At 47.5% G+C, this 19,936-nt stretch overlaps 9 protein-coding genes across 9 annotated transcripts; 3 read left to right on the top strand and 6 right to left on the bottom strand.

The window, feature by feature from the left end:
* Window positions 1-1,119: 1,119 nt before the first annotated feature.
* Window positions 1,120-2,073, bottom strand: Aud_004409 (uncharacterized protein; the record flags this gene model as incomplete). Its single annotated transcript, XM_043289349.1, has 1 exon — window positions 1,120-2,073. The coding sequence occupies one exon, from the start codon at window positions 2,071-2,073 to the stop codon at window positions 1,120-1,122; it is 954 nt and encodes a 317-aa protein (XP_043145284.1).
* Window positions 2,074-2,774: 701 nt separating this feature from the next.
* Window positions 2,775-3,608, bottom strand: Aud_004410 (uncharacterized protein; the record flags this gene model as incomplete). The annotated part of the gene is made up of 1 exon (XM_043289350.1): window positions 2,775-3,608. One exon carries the CDS (start codon window positions 3,606-3,608, stop codon window positions 2,775-2,777), a length of 834 nt encoding a protein of 277 aa, XP_043145285.1.
* An 819-nt stretch (window positions 3,609-4,427) lies between these two features.
* Window positions 4,428-4,856, bottom strand: Aud_004411 (uncharacterized protein; the record flags this gene model as incomplete). The annotated part of the gene is made up of 1 exon (XM_043289351.1): window positions 4,428-4,856. The coding sequence occupies one exon, from the start codon at window positions 4,854-4,856 to the stop codon at window positions 4,428-4,430; it is 429 nt and encodes a 142-aa protein (XP_043145286.1).
* A 2,135-nt stretch (window positions 4,857-6,991) lies between these two features.
* On the bottom strand, window positions 6,992-8,446 carry Aud_004412 (uncharacterized protein; the record flags this gene model as incomplete). The annotated part of the gene is made up of 1 exon (XM_043289352.1): window positions 6,992-8,446. The coding sequence occupies one exon, from the start codon at window positions 8,444-8,446 to the stop codon at window positions 6,992-6,994; it is 1,455 nt and encodes a 484-aa protein (XP_043145287.1).
* A 997-nt stretch (window positions 8,447-9,443) lies between these two features.
* Window positions 9,444-10,230, top strand: Aud_004413 (uncharacterized protein; the record flags this gene model as incomplete). Its single annotated transcript, XM_043289353.1, has 2 exons — window positions 9,444-9,461; window positions 9,580-10,230. The coding sequence occupies 2 exons, from the start codon at window positions 9,444-9,446 to the stop codon at window positions 10,228-10,230; spliced, it is 669 nt and encodes a 222-aa protein (XP_043145288.1).
* Window positions 10,231-11,156: 926 nt separating this feature from the next.
* Window positions 11,157-12,985, bottom strand: Aud_004414 (uncharacterized protein; the record flags this gene model as incomplete). The annotated part of the gene is made up of 4 exons (XM_043289354.1): window positions 11,157-12,029; window positions 12,085-12,399; window positions 12,474-12,797; window positions 12,854-12,985. 4 exons carry the CDS (start codon window positions 12,983-12,985, stop codon window positions 11,157-11,159), a joined length of 1,644 nt encoding a protein of 547 aa, XP_043145289.1.
* Window positions 12,986-14,172: 1,187 nt separating this feature from the next.
* On the top strand, window positions 14,173-15,225 carry Aud_004415 (SDR family oxidoreductase; the record flags this gene model as incomplete). Its single annotated transcript, XM_043289355.1, has 1 exon — window positions 14,173-15,225. One exon carries the CDS (start codon window positions 14,173-14,175, stop codon window positions 15,223-15,225), a length of 1,053 nt encoding a protein of 350 aa, XP_043145290.1.
* A 1,039-nt stretch (window positions 15,226-16,264) lies between these two features.
* Aud_004416 (uncharacterized protein) lies at window positions 16,265-17,374 on the bottom strand (the record flags this gene model as incomplete). Its single annotated transcript, XM_043289356.1, has 3 exons — window positions 16,265-16,720; window positions 16,819-17,112; window positions 17,162-17,374. 3 exons carry the CDS (start codon window positions 17,372-17,374, stop codon window positions 16,265-16,267), a joined length of 963 nt encoding a protein of 320 aa, XP_043145291.1.
* Window positions 17,375-18,284: 910 nt separating this feature from the next.
* On the top strand, window positions 18,285-18,911 carry Aud_004417 (uncharacterized protein; the record flags this gene model as incomplete). The annotated part of the gene is made up of 1 exon (XM_043289357.1): window positions 18,285-18,911. The coding sequence occupies one exon, from the start codon at window positions 18,285-18,287 to the stop codon at window positions 18,909-18,911; it is 627 nt and encodes a 208-aa protein (XP_043145292.1).
* Window positions 18,912-19,936: the final 1,025 nt, after the last annotated feature.

The raw sequence follows: 19,936 nt of genomic DNA on the forward strand, positions 1-19,936 counted from the left end.
CGAGTCAGTTGGTCGGTAGTTGTATCCTTATTGATGGGTTCGTCGCAGAGTTCAGATCCTATTGGAAGATGCGCCGTACTAGAGAGGTAGTTTTGAACCTCGTCGTCTTGTGGTTGGGAATCAGAGCTGGAGATCAGCATTCGAGGTCTCTTTATTGGAGTCATTGGGTTGGCACGGCTGTTCCATCTATCTGCTTGCTTCTGCTTTCCCACGGACGAAGTAGGAGTCACCGGTGCTGTCGTAATGGAGCCCAGATTTGGAATAAAATAAACATCATCCACGCCAATTGCGAGTCAAGGTGTGTTGGTAGTGATGCCGAAGATTCTCCCAGTGATAAATATGCGGGACTGTCTAGCAAGAACCGGAAAATTTGTCCAACGGTTGCCGTTCCTGAAGTAAATGGAAACTGTAAATGCCACAGACGCCTTATTAGAGGGATCATAGACATTAGTCTCCAGGTCGTAATGCAACAGAGTAGATCTGTTATTTAACTGTCCTTCTCCACTTCGGACTATTCCCAGTAAGCTGACTGTAGGGAGAGCGGCCTCCGGGCAGTGCATATTATATGCATGAGAATCGGAATGGTCGCCCGGGTGACTAAGGAGACCTTTAGCAGTGGGGAAATTAGCATGGCTTTAGGAATTGTATATTACCAGTCAACTTCATGGGCGTGTAAAATAAGACGTAGAGCCCCATCTGGGTTTACCGAAGTTAAGAATGAGCCCCAGGCGTAGATGAATTTGTTTGGTTCGTAGGACTGAGGATTGCCCGGCGAGGCGAAGAAATGTATAGTAGTCGGAAGCTCATTCAATTCAACGTCGTCCGAGTAGAGGTTGGTTGGAAAAGGAAGATGTAAAGAAGCCTCAATTTTCAGAGCAAGACCCTGGTCCGGTCGAGATGGGTCAGGTCCCACGCTGTCTATAAAATCTCTTAAGTGGAGAATAGCTGGGGAGTTGATCTGAGAGGGCATATGGACGCCAAATTGAAAACAGCCGGTGTCAACGAAAATTAGAGGTCTTGGGGTAATGCGGCGGTTCAGTATAAGATGTTCCTAGGTAGACATACTAGGCAAGAAAGGCATGTGGAGAAGAATCGTAGCGGTTGTTATCATAGATATATTTAGTGAACATAGGGAATTAGACTAAGCTTGATGTTATCGGCGGCCGCACCCGTTGGCGCCATGAGGACTACCTCATCTTTTCGTCCGATAAGGTTCTTACCAGCGACAATTGCCTTGACAATCTGGCTCTTGCCCGTGCCGCCTTCTCCTCCAACATAGAGGAGAGTCTGATTGCGCCGCGACGAATCATAGGGGTGGTCCGCCCAGGTCAAAGCTTCAGACAGCACTTTCTCCACTACCATTCGTTGTTTCTCATTTAGAGGAATGTCTTGGTTGATCAAGAACGCAAGAGAGGCGCCAGTAGGATTCTGGACCTCGCGGAATTGGAGATCATCCATCGCAGGGATTGTGTCTGAATTAGCTAGCATAGGATGCAGAATGCCATCTTCAATGTGGATGTCAAAATCGTCAAATGCAAACCCAAAAGTGCCGGCATCATCATCCGTGGTCTCGTCAGAACTAGGATTGACGCAACTTCTAAGTTGACCTTCCCATGTATGTAAAGTATGTAGTGGCAGGAATCTTAGCCCAGAAGATTTGTATGCAGTAGTACTGAAAATATTGAGCGGCTGGAGGTTCTGTAGTGATAAGGTCTGTGTACGGTCCATTGCGCGGAGTAAGGGAGGGATCCGACGGCCAGTGACCAATGTCTCTCGATACCACGCTTTGCTGATGGAGTGGTAGGCAGCAATCAATGTTTCCGCATTGAAATTCTCATCCTGTAGGTGGAAGAATTCTTCGGTTTCTTCGCTATCAGAGTCAAAACTTGCGGGCTCATACTCATCAGCATCATGAAATGAGTCAGCCGCGCCGTTTACAGACCTCCACTTTTTTGCATCAGCCTGACAGTCTTCCTTGGACTTTCGTAGTAACTCGATATTTCTTGCAAAAGCTCTGTTGTGAAATGCAAGGGTTGGCTCAACAGCCGTCCATATTTGAATATAAGCGTCCATTTTTGTGTAATACGGTCGGAAGAGATTAATTAATTGATCCCAGGGAACAAAGAGCCCTAATAATATCTCCGCCACGTCGTTACATGATCGCGGTTGTTTTTGGATGACCGCCTGGGACCGCGTCTTCAGCGGCCTGGAATTCGGTTAGCTGCCCGCTGAAAGTCACGGTGGCCACTTGCGATAGAGTACGCGCTAGGTGCTGTATATGTGTGGTATATCTCGGGTGATTTGGGTCGAAGTCCACGTTGTCAGTGATGGCATCACGTACATGCTTTATCTTGATAAGCATGCAGTATTCAAATAATGCGAGAGGAGCCAGGTGTGGTCCATGCATTTATAGTTATCAAAAATGCTTATGGGGGCGGTGTCGCCAGTTTGCCAGTTTCGTACGTGCAATGTTCTTCTGCCATAGGGTCAGAAGGGCGAACTGGGTGAATGATAGCCCGGATATAGTGTCTTAGCCACCAGAGGTTGATGCGGATAAAGTTGTAGTTGATTGTGTAATAAGTCGGCAACTGAAGCAAGACGCTAGCGACCTGCACACCACTAATCTCTTGGTCATGAGAGAGGGCATTAAAGCAACGTAGTGCAAAATTATTCACACCCTTTTCTTGAAGTTGCAGGTCTGTTGCTGTTGCCAGCTCGGCAACCTTTGCCTTCTCAATGGATTGCTTCAATAAAGCCGCCTTAGCCACCATCTGCTAAGGAGAGACGTCATCCTTCGTGGCGTAGTTGGTGATATAATAGATCAGCGACAAAGTCTTTGAGACTGTTGGAATCCAAGAGATATCGTGATTGGAACGGACATAACTAGCAATAGCTGGGTTCCATGGGTTTATCCAGGCATGGTTTTGAGCGAGGTGAATCAGTCCACACTCATTGACCTTAGAGACAGGAACCAGATCGTGAGGCATGCCAAAGCGATAAGTCTTCTTTCTAGGCCCCCTTAGGCGGTATTTGAAGCATGTGGCGAGATGGTGTTTCAAATGGACCTGTGTTTTACGAGCGACACAATTGCTGTCATATGATAGTTGAAGATGAAAGTTGTCATCGGATTCGGAATCTCTGGCCGACGGTGGCGTGCTGGGAATGTTCACTTCAGGGTCATGTAGAATACTCTCATCAATGCCTTGCATAATGATTGACTCTAAGTAGTGAACCATACGAGTTGCAAAGTTGGTATCGTGCAGGAGCTGATCACGTAATGTAGTGAAAGCCAAGTTACCTCTCGCCCACGCTAATCCGTGGACATGTAGCATACCTCGGCCGTTTGTCTCGACAACAGTAAAATGATTCGAGAGTTCACCAAGGATGCCTATCTGGCTGGTATTGGTAGCAAAAAGACCTTCCAGGACGGCTTTGCAGACGTGATGGAAGAACTCTGCAACAGCTACAGGGTTAGAAGTCACAGTAGCTTCATGTATAGCGGCATTAGCCGGGGTGAGGTTGTCCCCGGAGTACTCTATACCGGCCAGGATCAAGACAAGGGCGTTCCGTAGGTCGGAGGGGTTAATAGTGATCCAAAAAGTGGGCATGCCATATCGGGTAATTAACCCTCGAATTTCAGAGCGTAATCTGAGTTTCTGAGCAAAGGATCCTGGGACCTACGTGCCGATTGTCATGATATTACGTAGCAGTCGTCGAATGATCGGATCTTCAATTTTCTGGCCCATCGCGACTGTCTGTGTTGCACTTTGGAGCTGCGTTACTGTGAGAGAGGTGATATCCTTGGTTACTGAGTGCCAATTCTGGCGTTTGATGAGGAGCGCGTTGCCTATCGACGAATTCTGGAGTTGGATCACATCATATAACAGGTACATGAAGGTTTTATGGCGAGCGAATCTACGCGCATTAGTAAGACGTACCATCATTGATAGAGGGGAGGCATCTTCTACTATAGTGGCTCAAAGCCCACTCGGCAAACGCCCCAAGCGACACCGGGAAGGCTCACTCGTCGAGATGGCCACCGATCCCGGCTGGAAATAAGGTTGGAAAAGCGGCGGTAAAGTAATGGGGATCTGACCAGTGGTCCACCAGGGTAGCTTGTCCATGGATTGTGTAAGAGATAACAGGCATTTTTCCCAGCCATTTTTCCGCCGATGTGACCTCACTCAAAGCTGGCGGTCTGTTTATAATAGTGCTGGACAACGTATGCAGCGCACGAAGGTTGGGGTCTTGACGTTCTCTATTAATGTCTGTGGAGACAAGACCAGTGATAAAGGCTCGCCAATGTTCACATCACACGCGCTATCTTGGGCAGCCTGAAGGTCGTTCTCGTAGTTCCCCATCTGCAGGTCTACCGTATATCCTTTATGCTCATGGTGATCTGGCTCGTCGAGATAGATGATGCTATCTCATAGCTCTGGTGGGATGAAGTCGTCGCTCCAGTCGTCGATCATAGGCTGGTTAATAGTGAGATCACGGTAGAGTGGATTGTATCGAACAAGGTATTGTAAGGCAGCCAGAACCTTTGCCTTGCGAACAAGAAGGAATAGACTGAGGTCCGAATCTTTGGGGGGTCGAGCACCCAACCAGAACACCTTGATCAGGCTATGTAGCGTTAACTCCGGGCTTGGCAGGATATGTAATAGTGGCCCCGGGTCTTGTGGAATAACAATGAAATGACCCCGTAGAGCGTGATAGTTGACAGGTGAGAGATGGCCCCCTGGTCGCAGTTTTAGAACCACACCAAGAGGATGGCACTTTGCAATAAGGCATTCTTCCGTCAGAGTGAGACCTTCTAGAGCGGATGGATAGCCCTGGCATAGAGTCACATTCACCATATTCGTGGCGGAGAACTTTGGGATCATATGTCGACTGAGTGAAGCATGACATAACGAACAGAGGTCCTAAATGTTATTATGACGGCCACAGGTATCAAGAACTCCCTTCAAAGGTAGAAGTAAAGGATCCTCATTATCCGTCCGATAGACATTAGAGCCGGGCACAAGTTTTCCGCATGAGGAACAGACATATCTCTTGGTAGCTTCAGAAATGATATCCTCGTATCTAGCTACGGACGCTCGTGTATGTGAACTGCATATCTCTGGGGGAATACGTCAGAAGCCACGGCCCGAGTCTCCAGCTCGTCGCGTAGGAAATCTAGCACTCGATTCAAATTGTCCTGGAACGTCCGTAAGTCGAGCGTTCTTTGTTTTTTGACCGCCGGGAGTAATAAAGTCGAATACCGTCTTTTCTCTATAACAGGTAGAGATGGCTGTGAGAGGAGCGACTGTTGCAAGGTAGGCACTGGCATAAGAGGGACAGGATCTATATGATAGTCAGCGTTTAGAAGATCGAATGATCGTGGGAGACGGGAGAGTCAACTTTGAAATAAGAATTCTCCAGTATTGCAAGGATGCGGAAAGGAATTAACGAAGGGGTCAAATGTAGTTGTACATAAGCGTCCATAATCAACTGGCGCTTGTATAATAGTTGATCTTCTCGATTGACAATCGAAACAGCGAATCACGCGAGATGGAGCCGGAAAAGGGGTTCCACAGTCATAACAAGGACGACTAACGAAGAGAGGTCGAGGAGGTGGCTGGGTTCGACAGTGGCCGCAGTGAAGATTGTGCGAATTTGCAGGAATCGGAAGGCCACAGCCTAAGCAGGGACGGGTATGGACTAGAGGTGGCAAAGATGCTAATCGACAGGCAGGGCACCGCGGTGGGTCGATAGTTATAGATAAACGAACCTGGCGACCACAGTCATGACAAGATCGACGAACTAACATACTGTGTGTAGGTAGATAACGTAGTTTTTATAAGTGAAGCTGGTTAAGCGCGGGTAGTAGACTGAGAATCGTTAATAGACGATATATTACGTGAAGCGTTCGCTTTACGCAGGACCGAAGTAGTACTTAGCAGACGGATACATAGGAAAAAATCCTATAAATAGGTAACATAGGTAATTTTTTTTCTATGAGGTAATAGTCGAAGATATCGGGCCTAGCAGGAGGGAAAGGAGCTATAGCGACACGGTCATAGCGTGATTAAAGTTACGGAAGACAGCAGCCGAAGCCGATTGGAAGTTTTGAGTCATAATAGCGTACACAATAGAATGAAACTATAACTCCACGTAACTATAAACAATGTTCTAAGGGTGGTCGGAGTATACTCTCGCAGGTTAGTGAAGTAAGGCATAGGAATAAGCTATAGTGGGTTATGGTCCAAAAAAGCGCTATAAAACAGGAAAAAGAGAAGCACTGAATATAAACAAATGAACTAGCCCAGACGAATCCTTAGAGGCGTAAAAGCTAAGACATAAAAAGCGCGGAGAAGCGAAGGCTAAGCCTAGTGAGGGCTCCATAAGTCAGCGGATCACGGAGGCAAAGGTTGAAAATATATAGCAGAATGTTTAAGCCAATGAGAGAACTATACAACCAAGGAAGAGCCAATCATGGATGGTAACATACAGAGAAGCGCAGAACGAAGCCGTAGAACCCTAACGGTAATGATGCTACGATGGATAGAGAAGTACATAGTGCCAGGAGCCAACAAGAACGCGGCTTGGCAGTTGAAATCGACAAATCAAACGGCCAGAATTCACAACGATATACAGTACAAACGCAAGCCAAACTTTGCGGGCAGCTCGCGTAGGGCAGTATAACCCCTTCACTCGTTCCTTGTTTCAGGGCATTTAGTTATTCGACCATCCTAATCTATCTACGTCATAAAATCAATACACAGTCGAACCAAACTTACAAGAGTATCTGTGTATAGTATTGTAACAAAAATACACGCTCCTCTCACATCCCCCACATCCCCCACATCCCCCAACTCTTAATCAACAGTCTACAGTAGCTGCACTATAGGACGCCACCTTAAACGCTGGCAGCATATGCTTATCCGCGATGTAATCCACAGAAAATACTTTACTGCCTGGGGTAAAATATGAATCACCACCGAAGGTCAAGTCAGAACCAATCTATTTTGGCAGGTCGTGATGGACGTGGTGCAAACCCAGCAGCACCCCAATCAGTTCGGCCACCGGGAATACCGCACACTCGGAACTTCATGCCCGCTTTGGCGCAGATGGTAGTCATGCTCTCCACCAATGCTGATACCTCTGCAGAATTGGACAAAGGTTTGAAGTCAATCTGTGTCAATGCAGGAGTGGACTCCAAGCCATTGCCAACATGATCTTGCAATTTTTGGGCAAAGACCTGGAGATCGCCGACGTTTCCTGTATCCGCAATTTGCAGAGTCTCGATTGAAGGCGGAAGGGCTTGAGCAAGGGACATGTCGGATTCTCTCTCCTTCAAAACCGGCAAGTTCCCTAGTCTGAGATGGAGTGTTTTCAGAGCAGCGAAGTCCCAGAAGGAAGGAAGTGCATCATCGCATTGGTGATCGTCATCATGCCGATTGTACCTCTCCTTAATATCCAGCCATATCGTGTCAAGTGTTTCTCTCATTGGGAGAAGAGCACCGTATAACTCCGTTGGTTTATAGCCGAGGCAGCCCCGGTGATTGTATTTGAAAGACTGGAGGTTTTTGCAGGAGCCTATCACCCTGAACAGGTCCCATCTCCCATTACACCCGTTGATCTCAATGTGAGTAACGGACGACGTCCCATACATTGGGGTTGAACGCGATAACTCGTCATCACCGCCCGTTACGCTGCCATTCAGATCGCTCGCGTAAAACCGGCGCATTGATGGTAACAAGAAGAAAGGCATAACGTGCTCCGCACATATGCAAATTTCGTGAGGGCTCCAGTCCACATACGCCTCAGAGATTGGCGGGAAAGAGGCCGCCGGAAGAGAGATCACGTCCCGAGTTGCGGCCCATCTCATCACAAAGTGAAGCCACAGCGAGCCGAAGGGGAACTCTGCCTCGAGTCGCCGCAGATTAGGCAAGAAGGTAAGTAGTAGTGCAATCCATGCGTCGCCACTTCCGATCTGCAACGCATCCAGCCAAAAGTCTGCTTCATCTGCAGAGCGAGTCACGCGCTGTGCCTGTTTGTAGAGAGGGCCGTAGTCAATGCGATCTAAACGGACGCTCTCATCTAGCGACCAAGTATACGGTTCATCTTCACCATCGATGGCAGGATATTCTTTGTGTAATCTCAGCGCTTTCTCGAAGTCTGCCTCGTGGGTTCCCTGTTCTGTCTCCCAGGCGGACAGATGTACAGCCTCCACACACGCTGCGAGAGACGGGTTCTTAGCAAGAGTCTCGCTAAGCTGGACAATTGGGCGGAGGAGGTCGCCCCCAGCCCATAGTTTTTGATAGAGCAATGGCAGGAATATTTTATGGAACTGTCGCGAACAGCATACAAGATTCAGTCGGTCCTGGGGGGACTCAAGCTGCCGACATATCTCTATGACAACCTCCAGAGGGAAAGTCGACAAACTGGATACAGAAGTGCTCATTTTTTAGAGATCTGCAGCCGATCAGGGGCTCAAGATCAAAAGGCGTCGCGCAACGATGAGTTCACTGCCGAGCACGGTAAAGAGGAAGTAGCAAGATAGAAACAGAGACGTCAAGTAGGTATGTGTTCCATTTATATGCGAAGTTGTCCTCATGGCAGGAGGTTTACTCTGGCAGCTACCTCGTATTCTCATGGCTATTTTGATCACGTGAGGCCCTAAACTGTCAGAATCCATAGCGCGGAGGTGGATTATCTAGATTGCCTATTAACGTAATTCCCAACCGAGCCGCCCACGCTACCGAGCCTGCCATTTCTATATACCATATAAAATGGCGCTCTTCAAGGCTTGGATATCTCCACAGGGCCCATATATGCTATAATTTAAGTAGTATATTTGGACTATATATGGTTTAGAGTATATAAATACTCTTTTGAAAGGCCCTAAAATACTATTCCTCTCTCTTAATGTTCAAGAAGTTAATATTACCAAAAATACAGGCGTAATTTATGTTACCTGTGTATATACATATACTAGGGAGGCTGAAGCTTATAAGTATAACTCTATATGGCTATACTACACCTTATACCTAAACTTAGGCCCTATAGATGCTTGGTCGTTGAGATATCAAAGCCTCGAAGAGTGCCATTTTATATGGAAAACAGAGGTGGGCGGCTCGGTTGGGAATTTCCCTCGGTCGCGACATAAACAGCTTAGGCATGGTATCAGGGGTGAGTTGACATTGCTGAAGAGCACATCGCTACGATGGACAATATTTTGATGCCGGTGCCGAAACAAGATGTGATATTATGAACATTATTCTTTCAATTGCTCAGCCGGAGATAAAAGCAGTGACTCGGGATTATCCAGCTCAATCGCGCCATAATCTCAGATATAGGCCGTGATCTAACAAATTAACCTCGCAACAGCTGCAAAGGAGGCCGGAGTGAAGCGGTTCGTGCCATGCGCATTCACAACCATTTGTCCTCCAGGGGATGCTATGTTTATGAGAGACGAGGTAATTCTCCTCTTCGAATTTACTGTCTTTTCACCTGCCACGACTCGACAACCTTAAAACTCGGAGAAGCTCGATTTCACCTGAAGATTGTAACTCGCTGACATAACTTTTGCAACAGAAAGAGGTCGTGTACCAACATATCCGGAAACTCTCCCTTCCATACACCATTATTGATGTGGGGGCCTGGCACCAAGTCTCTTTCCCTACCCTACCTTCTGGCCGTGTGGACTATGCCTCCTTTTTCCGACCTAATACCACCATTCACGCCGGAGGAGAAAAACCAACGATTCTCACCGATCTTCGGGATATTGGTCATTATGTCGCTCGTATTGTTGATGACGAACGTACCTTGAACCAATACGTTTACACATGTTCCGACGTTCTTTCTGAGAATGAGATCTTTTCAATGATTGAAGAGATGAGTTCAGAGAGGATTGAACGTACCCACGTCTCCGCAGAGGAGATCAGAGCATCAATTGAGCGCATTGAAACCTCCCTCAAGGTTGAACCCTCCAACATTCCGCTACGCCTGAGCCTCGTTCCTTTGCAGTACAATTTCAGCAAATTTGTCCGGGGGGATAACGAACCAGTCTATGCAAAATACCTCGGCTACCTGGATGCCCGTGAGCTTTATCCCGACTTTAAGCCAAGGCGCTTTAGTGAGTTTCTGGGTGAGCTGCTCCAAGGAAAGGCGGAGCCTGTGTATGTCGATAATGGACTCTTTCAGCAGCTTCAGCAAGGTATGAGGGAGAGTGGGGTGGCATACTGAAGGTCGGGAATGGACCCTTTGTTTATCTCGCTTAAGGAACCTTTGCCGCTATTTGACTGGCGATGAACGTGCACATTGTCAGCGACTGCAGCCACCGTGCTGCAGCTGGAGGTGCAATGAAAATGGTAGCATCAGTTGACATGATATTATGAGTATTCGGTTTCTAAGAGTTGTCATTTCTGCCTACGGCTAGAGCTGTATTTTAGTGTCTATTATCTTCGAAATGAAGGCTAAGATACAGTCGCACGCCACTTATTAGTTGGGCCATGGACGCCTTAAATCCGTTCGAAGAACACCCTGAAGCCCTGTCTTAGGACGGGTCAGCGGACTTTATCCAACAATGACATGACCTACATAGTATATGTTTGGTGCTGACTCTGCAGAAGCCGAAGACCAGACAGCAGGGTGAGTGTTAATGTGTATCATTCCTGAGAACATAGGGTGCCAAGCATCCTGTTCGCCCTGTGTTCACAGCATCACTATTTGCCATGTGCCTCAAGTTGTGACTACAGGCTTCTACGATTCTGTCCTTACGTAACTTTTTCTGTTCGCGACAGGACCGACTATAGAAACGGACGGCCTACTTCTTATCAGTGGTGCTGGATGGACGGCGATCCGTGGATTCATAGATGTCAGTAATATGAGTGATGGAAAGGCTGGACAGGCCATGAAATATTCACGTAATGTGAGATATGGAACGGATCATGCAACAGAGATAGATTTCAGATTAGAGGCGGACTATGGAGTACGTGGTCTGAAGCATTGGACAGGTTCCAGCAGCCGCACGGCTAGGTTCTCTCACAATTCACGACCTTCGCTCCCACTTCCCTTTCCCTTCGCTTTCACACCAGCAAGTGGCGGTCACTAAAGGTTCTTTAGTCTCCCTCGCAATTTCTTTGTTGACCCAAATACCAGTTCACAAGATTTTACGCTGTGTCCAGAATGTGATACCACTCTTCGCATCTTCCCATTACCCGGGGATCTTCCCTGCTCATGCCAATACCGGTTGCATTTAAGTAAAACAATGCATTTTCGCGTCCATACATTGGCACATGGCTGGCGAGGTCTGTTGCTGGTTTTCCTGTGAGTGTAAAGCTGGTGATGAGCTGCTGCAAAGCAATAAGTGGATTAAATACGCCTGGCGTTGGATCCAGGTCCACGTCAAATGTTGCTGTAATATCCTGTGCGTGAAGGCCGGGGAAAACGTCAAAAACATAGTTAAAGGTAGCATTTTCCAAAGCCACCGCAAGCAAGATATCATTGCACTGAATGAACACTTCCTGGAAGGTAGCACCGGCACGACTTATTTCATCCGTGTAATGGTGCGACCCGTCAAAGATCGGCGGATACATCTGGCTAGAGACGTAAACGGTCTCGTTAAGCCGAAGGTCAAACAAGCCGGTGATGTAGTTCTGATAGCCACTGCTGTTTCTAAGAGAGAAATCGGAGAAGATGATGCCGTCGTTGCCATTGTAGGCCAACATCGCAGTGACTTTAGTGTCCAGTCTTTTCTGGCGGAGTAGGCGGGAGGGGGCTTCCGGAACGAAGATGCCGTCCACTACGGGCCCATAAGTAAAGCTTCCGAGAGGAGAATTATAGACCTGTTGGCGGTTCGCCTCCATAAGGACAGAAGAGGGCAGGCGTCGGGCCTCCTCCAGAGTGCTGACATTGGCGAATTGAAGGAACTGATTGAATATCCGTTCCTGCTGATCGGGATTGAGTATCTGATCTGGTGTAAATGCAGGGGACTGCAGTATGGCCTGATGGAAGGGAACGGGCCCATTGCTTCCACCGTACGCCTTAGGAACAGTCAGAAGCGATATTATAACAAAGAGAACCGAGTACAAAACCGACCGTGATTTGATGCAGGATAGAGCCACCTCCTGCTGACTCGCCGATGACAGTGACACGCTTGGGGTCACCGCCAAAGAGATGAATATACTGTTGAACCCATTCCAAGGCAAAACGCTGGTCCAACAGACCGGCATTTGCTGCGCCATTCTGTTGAAAAGTTGAGCCACTTAGCCAGCCAAAGGCGCCGAGACGGTAGTTGATCGCTACGTAGACGAACTCATTATCTCCGCGACGAAGCAGACCCACGGGAGAACCGCTCCCCTGCCCAGATTTGGAGCCACCCGTGTACCCGCCCCCATAGATCCAAACCAGTACCTAGATTTGCTGTCAGTCCGTTTGTTTTGACGACATTTCGGCTCAGTGGTGAGTAATGATTGGTGTCCACTCACGGGAGCTCCCTTTCTCTTTTTGCCAGAGGTCTCGAAGATCTTCTTCGGCACAACGACGTCAAGAAAGAGACAATCTTCATTCGCACGTGGATCCATCAGAACAGGTCCCATGCTGGTAATACTACCATTTGTGACGTAGCTAATGGCATTTGACATGGACTGGGGCATCCAGGACGGAAGAGCCTGCGGACAAATGCGGGCCTCAGAGCCTGTTTGAGCCGTTGTTCTGTTGACTATAGGAGGAGCAGGAGCTCTGAAGCGGAGATCCCCCACCGGTGCGGCGGCAAAGCGAATGTTGGAAAAGTTGTAGATTCCGATATGTTCCTATATCAACGTCAGTGTCTCATCCAGGCACTACAAGTACAATTTTTGAAATTTACCTCATAGGAAATAGCTTGATGAAGTTCATAGCCAAGGTCGACAATGGGCAATTGCGTTGAGTGGGTGTGTGCAGCGGCAAAGAGGCTGAATACAAGATTCAACCCAAGGGCCTTGTAGGCAAAAGACATCATTGTCAGCGTTGTAAGATAGCAGTCCGAAGGAGAGGGAATCTAAATCCAAGGCCGTTGATGTGCCGGCAGTCTACAGGGGGGATGCAGTTCTATAAAAGCAGTGACTCGGGATTATCCAGCTCAGTCGCGCCATAATCTCGCGGTGGCTCCGTTCTGTGCCACGTTACCAGGTTCCTACGCCAAATACAACCCAAGTCCTCGGATATAGGCCGTGATCTAACTCCGTTTACTGCTATTCTGAGAACCATGGCCGCGTCACTCGGAGGCTCGGGATCGGTGACTTGGGCTGGGCCGCAAGGCAGTATCCGGACGACACAGGTCTACGATGCTGAATTGAGAGACTATTGGATAACTGATTACATGTTACACAAGTACGGAAGTGTATGCTTGGCAGCTTACATCTATGCAGGGCCGTCTCCAGTAAGCAGTTCCCTGCTCGTTTATCATATAACCAGATGCAGGATATTCGTACATGCTAGTACTCAGGGAACCAATTGAATGAGTTGAGTGATTGAAGAACTCTCTGTATATCACTCTGAAGAGCATCTCCTAGCCCGAGGGACTGGTATTCGCGTATTCCGAGTTGACTCGGTTTGTCGTACCTCAAACATATGGAATGGGTAGTCGCTGGATCAACCAGTTCTTAGTGGCAAATACCACCTCTCAGCTAGACGCCATACAATTTTTTGGCGGAAAGAACCAAGAATATGGCTTTTACTGACCATCTCTTGGCCCATCGTAGATATTACTGTGGCATGTTTTAATATTTTAATCCCAACTGAAACTAGGATGTTTGTTGTCCAAAAAAGTGCTCGACTTCTTTCGAGAGCAACTCTTCGAAATTCCCCCCTTTCTAGACTCTCCCGTAAGATTAGAACTGAACCCACCAGTATTTCACTGCCACGGATACTTGCAATATCCCCTTTATGCGACGTCAAGACATTCAGCCTCGGGGGGCCGGTGCTCGGAATTCGGTCGTTCGGGTACGCCTTTGGCTCAGCGAATAAACGTAAGCCCGGACTTAACGGAAACTCAAATGCGGGGATATAGATGCAAACTAAAGATGCCAGGCGCAGCTATAAATGCCTTAGAGTTGTCGCTATTTCCAGTGTCCATCATCGAGTACATCAAACTCTCATTGTTTCTGAATCTACTACTGTTTCGCCTTTCGAGAACTTGTCAACACAATGAAGATGGCCCCTGAAGACCAAGTAATCCTCATCACAGGCGCTTCCGGCTTCTTGGCTTCCCATATTGTGGACTATTTCCTTCGTGCTGGTTACCAGGTCCGGGGAACTGTTCGCTCTGTCGAAACCGCTAGAAAGGTCCAACAAGCTTTCTCTGGCTATGCGCAGCAGTTGACACTTGCAGTTGTTGAGGATGTTGCGACGCCGGGGGCTTTTGATACCGCAGTGAGAGATGTTCATGGAGTGATACATACAGCCGCCCCATTCCAAGTCTTCGGAGTCGAGGATAATGTGCGTGAACTGCTCAAGCCGGCCATTGATGGGACCCTCAACATCCTCAAATCTGTCCACGAATTTGCTCCTCAGGTTAAACGCGTTGTCCTAACTTCTTCGTTTGCTGCTATGGCAGACGTTACCAAAGGCAAGTGGCCTGGTCACGTCTACTCCGAGCTGGACTGGAACCCGACCCCCTACGAGGTCGCCGCTGCTAAAGGCGCTCCGGCGGGTTTGGCCTACACAACCGCGAAATCGTTGGCTGAGCGGGCTGCCTGGGATTTTGTTAAGAGCAACAAAGCCAACTTTGACATCACGACAATCTTGCCGCCTATGATATACGGACCCAACATAAACGCCACCGCCAACATTGCCAAGCTGAATACATCTTCCATGGATGTTTACCGCCTAATATCGCCGCAGTCCAAGTCCAGCGACCCGGTTCCGGAGAACGTGTTTTGGTTATTTGTGGACGTGCGTGACGTGGCTGAAGCACACTTGCGCGCTTACCAGGTGGCTGAGGCTGGTGGCGAGCGTTTCTTCATTTGTAAGGGCAATTTTACCTACCAACAGTTTGTGAACGCTCTACGGGCCAACCTGCCTGAGATCAAAGACCGTGTTCCTGTGGGGAACCCTAGCGCGGCAGAAGTCCCCTCTGATGTCTACACTGTCGACACATCCAAATCGCAAAGGATTTTGGGTCTGAAATATCGTCCTCTGGAGGAAACCATTGTTGATGCCGCACGGTCTCTCCTGCAGCTAGAAGCTAAGAGTGTGTAGGTGGATGATGAGTGTAGGGTTTGGCAAATGGTTTTAAACGTCTTTGTTCTTCCTTGATCGGAGCTCTCTTCTTCCCATATGAACAGGTTGTGTTTAGCCTTGCGTCAGAACTCTTGATTTCATACATAGCACTACCCTGTATGCTAACCGTATGCACAGTCTACCAAGCTTGCTGCTCCATCAATAACATGCAAGCATACGGGAGATGTTATAAGTATTTCACGGAATAAATTCGGCCAATTGACATATATGTAGACTAAATCCCTCCATTAGGGATAGTGGCCTTTAGTGCCAATCAATGTGACGGTCACTGCCGCTCACTAGCACAGAGAAGGCTGTTTTCATCCAATATTTTGCGTCCAACTCCTGTTCCAAGCATACGAAAGACGAGGCACTCCACCACTGAGAGAATAATAATATGAGTCCAATTGGCTACCTTATCAAATAATTAACTTTAGTTCCCTGTGCTGTCAAGGATATTGCAGAACATGAGCCAGAAAAGTCTCACTCTTATGTCTATACCACGAGCATGATACCATGAGAGAACCCCAGTCCAGAATACATATCGGGAAAAAGAGTACTAAACGAGATAACAGGGGAAAATATGAAACCTTCCAGCACCCCTCATATGGCCAAGCTGGTCTCGATGCATCGCTGCACCAGCTAATCCGCCCTCTTGGGGTACCTTTCTTCGCTAACCTGTTTGTTCTGTACTCGGTCTTGCGTAAAGAACTTCAGCCTTCATATCTGGTTTACCATCATCTCGTACTAATCATGTCTGGTCAACCCTGCTGCTTAAGGTTGTAAAGAATTCTGCAGCTATGTAATCATATCCTGAATGAGAAACTTTTAGAGATGAAAGCCGGGACCTTAGTATACACGACAACATTTCCATCCCGTTCCCTTCGCTCTACCCGGATGACCTGTTGGAAGCATCGGCGTCCAGAGCATTTTGTTCGGTATTAGGGCCACCATTAGAACAAGACTGTATAGTATGCATCGAGCTTCAAGCCTTTTGCCTTCTTGATATACCGGATATCTACCGGATTTGATATTCACCTGTATGCTTCCATGGGAACATGTGGAGATTCTGGGCATTGAGAAGATTGACGTAGAATCCCAATGCGCTCACAATTGCAAGGAAGTCTTCGCGAGCTTCTTCCTGGTCGGGATTGCTCTCAATATTCTCCTTGATAAGTTTATCAGCTTTCCAATAGCTATCGCAGAGGAACTCCACACCCAGATAACCAATGAACTCTGATATTGACGGAATAAGGTCCCGGAAGAGGATAATCAAATGTTGAAGAGTAAACTCGGGGCGCGTAGCAGCGATTTTAAGTATATTGTCGAAGATGTGATAGCCCAGAGTTCGAACAACACTGTTTGAAAACATCATAGCACCGAGGTAAGAGTTCTTCGATCCGGGCTTCGCTGGGGCTTGGCCATGATGGAGTTTTTCAATTTCCGCAGAAACACTCGACCAGGACTTCTCCGTCTATGTATCTGACATCAGCAGGCGACTACTAATGGATGCTTATACAAGCGTACCTCCTTATGTATCTCCTCCACGAGATTCCTTACTTCATCACTTACGCCAGTTCTCTGAAACTTAAATAGCGAGATCCGCTTTGGATCAGGTTCGGGCTTTGAAGCATCCCAAACGACCACTTCAATAGGCTCTTTCGCTTCGCATTGACATTTCCAAACCTTATCTGCAACCCAGCGTAGCGTCTTAAGATCTTCGTCGATAACTTTCCCACATGTGGCTACAGCTTGATGCTCAGTAACCTCGCCATACTTTATGACTAGGTGCTGGAATGATGAAAGAAACACTGAGCCATCAGGCTCCTTGGCTCGATCAGGGGCCTTCTTGTCGGCGGGCGTATACTTCTCATGATTAGTGGTATGAAACTCTCGTCTAAGAGTGGCCACTCACAATCAACTGCTCCAGGGGAACAAGATGGTACAACTGATCCCCAGCGACAACGGCATGCGTCTGGAGAGAGTAATACGGCAGTATAGTTCCAAGAAGCCTAACCAACGTTGGGTTTGAGTCGTTCATCTTCACCGTAACCGTTGCATCAAGCTTAGGCCACTTGATCTTGACCTCACGAGGTGCCTGCGACTCCTTATTTGGGAGGCCGTCCATTCTGAAAAAAGTCCCCGAAGGCAAAGACGGTGGATATTTATCGTAAACTGATGTATAGTCACACCTGAGCCTATTGTAAAAATTATCGACGGTGTGAATAATTCTTAGCTTTTATAGTCCAAGATAGTCCTTTTAGAGCCACAGATAGTTATGATGTATTCATTATGCAGTCATGAGGTTTCACCTTCCACAATTCTGTTGTACTAGGTTGAAATATAGCCGGGTGATGATGCGTAGAGCGAATTATTCAAGCAAATGGGCCGAAACTGGTTGGCATATTCCAGTAGACCTGCCAGAGGGAGAAAACTAAGCTTGCGTCAAAATTGCATATTACAAATATACCAATAGGCCCTTGAGTTGTCTACTTTGGGTTCTCCTATGCAGGCCTCTGTTATCAGATGTATCCTGGTTCGGCAATGGGCGTACATCCAGACCATGTCGAGTCTCTGGAGACGGCATCATTAAGATTGCAGTTGAATGCCACGTCGGCGATCATAGCTTTTTGGTCTCCATCAGACTACCATGGATGAGTATCCACAGATCCCGACATACCATCCGGCTATTAGCCTAGGGGAGGCAATTGTTTTTCCAGCTATCTATATAATGTCTACAGTGCGCACGACGTCATATAGCATCATTTATAGCTCATGATACAGCTCTATCTACCGTTTTCATGTGACGAGTCTGTATAAATTGGCCAGGGAAAAGAACAGTATGGCTCTCAGCCTAGAGAGAATTCAATGCAGTAAGCAGTTTTACCTACGGCGGAGGTCCTCTAGATTTGCTCACTGAAATCTCAACAAGGTTTGCCGTCCCTTTCTGATTCATATTTCAGTGTCAGTCCCAGGATTATCCTCGTTCCTAAGCACCAAGATTTCTGCATACTGATGAGTAGGTAGAACATTTCAGAATGCCTACCGCAGATACCAATGAGTCTACAGGAGATCCCTTCCGGAAAACCTGCCTTGTACCCTACGTGGACCCTGATTCGGCCCCTCCTGCTATTAAAGAGAAGCTTAAAGTGCTTCCATTTCGGCGCAACATCCTCCTGACGCTGGCTCATTCTCACGGCCTATTCCCACATTTTAGCGGCCTCCTCGGCGCTTGTTTCGATGGGAAACAGCGCAATATTCCCGTCCTCGACTGGCAGTTGATCGTGCTACGGATTGCTACAATTCTCAAGGCTAAGTATGAGTTTGAAGTCAATCAACCTGTGGCTGAGGTATTTGGATTCCCGAAAGAAAAGATGGATGCCATTGAGTGCTCCATTCAAGAAGTATTGGATGGTAGAGGTCCCTGGACTGATCGGGATCGGGTCATTCTTCGCCTTATCGATGAGCAGCTGGCGACTTACGATAATAAGCCTGAAACAGTTGAGGACGCTCTGAAATTGCTGTCTGTGGAGGAAACAGTCGAGGTCTTAATGATGATCGGTATCTATGCTTTATTAGCTCGTGTAATTAAAGGTTTGAGGGTGGACGATGACCAGCCGATTCCTGACTTGAAGGATAAAATTAAAGCTGCAATTACTGATTGACGAAAGCAGCCTGCGATTCCGGCCCTCAATTTACCAGTCGAGAATACTCTTGGAATCTACTATGTTGCAGCTGAACTCTAGGCTGGGAAATTTTCTTGTTTGTTGCCTGAGAAATACATCTGAGTAGATTACATTGTACGAATATGGACGGAAGTATTCCAGTCACAGGGACTCCACTTATGACCACTAGGATCACTGAATTCACATATTACTATCCTTCTTTGACTTTTATTTAGCTCTCGCTCAATCCAGAAGCATGATTGCTTGTGTGTCTTGAGATGGTAGTTATTGGGTGATTAAGTGATGTCTACGGGTAGGTTGATTGCATGTCGGCCTGACAAGCGAATCGAGACTAGTGGTGTTCTCCATAAAGTACTGAGTAAATTACATAACCGGATGATGGGAATCTAGCTCAACGCTCGCCATTCGAACCGACCTTAAAGCTTGCAGTTCCTTTTTAAAGATCGGTGAGGGTAGCAGTTTCCTAGTTTACGTGGGTGAATCAAGCTTAGCTGCTAGGCGGCTTTTAGGTTTTTAGGTTTTTTGGGGCTATGGGTGGCTCTAGCGCATCTTTTTCCAAATGAAGGATATGAACAAGGTGTGGAGAACCTGCGCGGAATGCCTGATTTGGGGGATTCTCAGGATCACATAAAACAGTCCTCTCGTTCCGTAGGGACCGCCCAGTGTGACTGTGGGGATGCCCATTCCATACCGTAGATCATCCTCCAGTGTGTAGATAATTTTCAGCGGTGCTCCCGCTGAACAGTGGCGGATGACGCAACGATTTCTATACAAAATATACTTTTTTTAAGAAAAAAGGGGGATCCAGAACGTTGCAATATAATCTACCTCTCTAAATAGTTCTTTTTTGGAAAATCTATCATCTTTTAATGATGTAATGTGAACCCATTGTTCCGGACCAGGTTCGCCCTTGAGCCTGGTTATGAAAACCCGGACCTGTGATGTGCAATGGTCGCGTCATTGACTTGTATATTTTATGAATCAGTCCACAATCAATCCATGCC

This window comes from Aspergillus udagawae (assembly GCF_001078395.1).
Source record: "Aspergillus udagawae IFM 46973 DNA, scaffold_3, whole genome shotgun sequence".
In the NCBI taxonomy this organism is placed as follows: Eukaryota; Fungi; Ascomycota; class Eurotiomycetes; order Eurotiales; family Aspergillaceae; genus Aspergillus; species Aspergillus udagawae.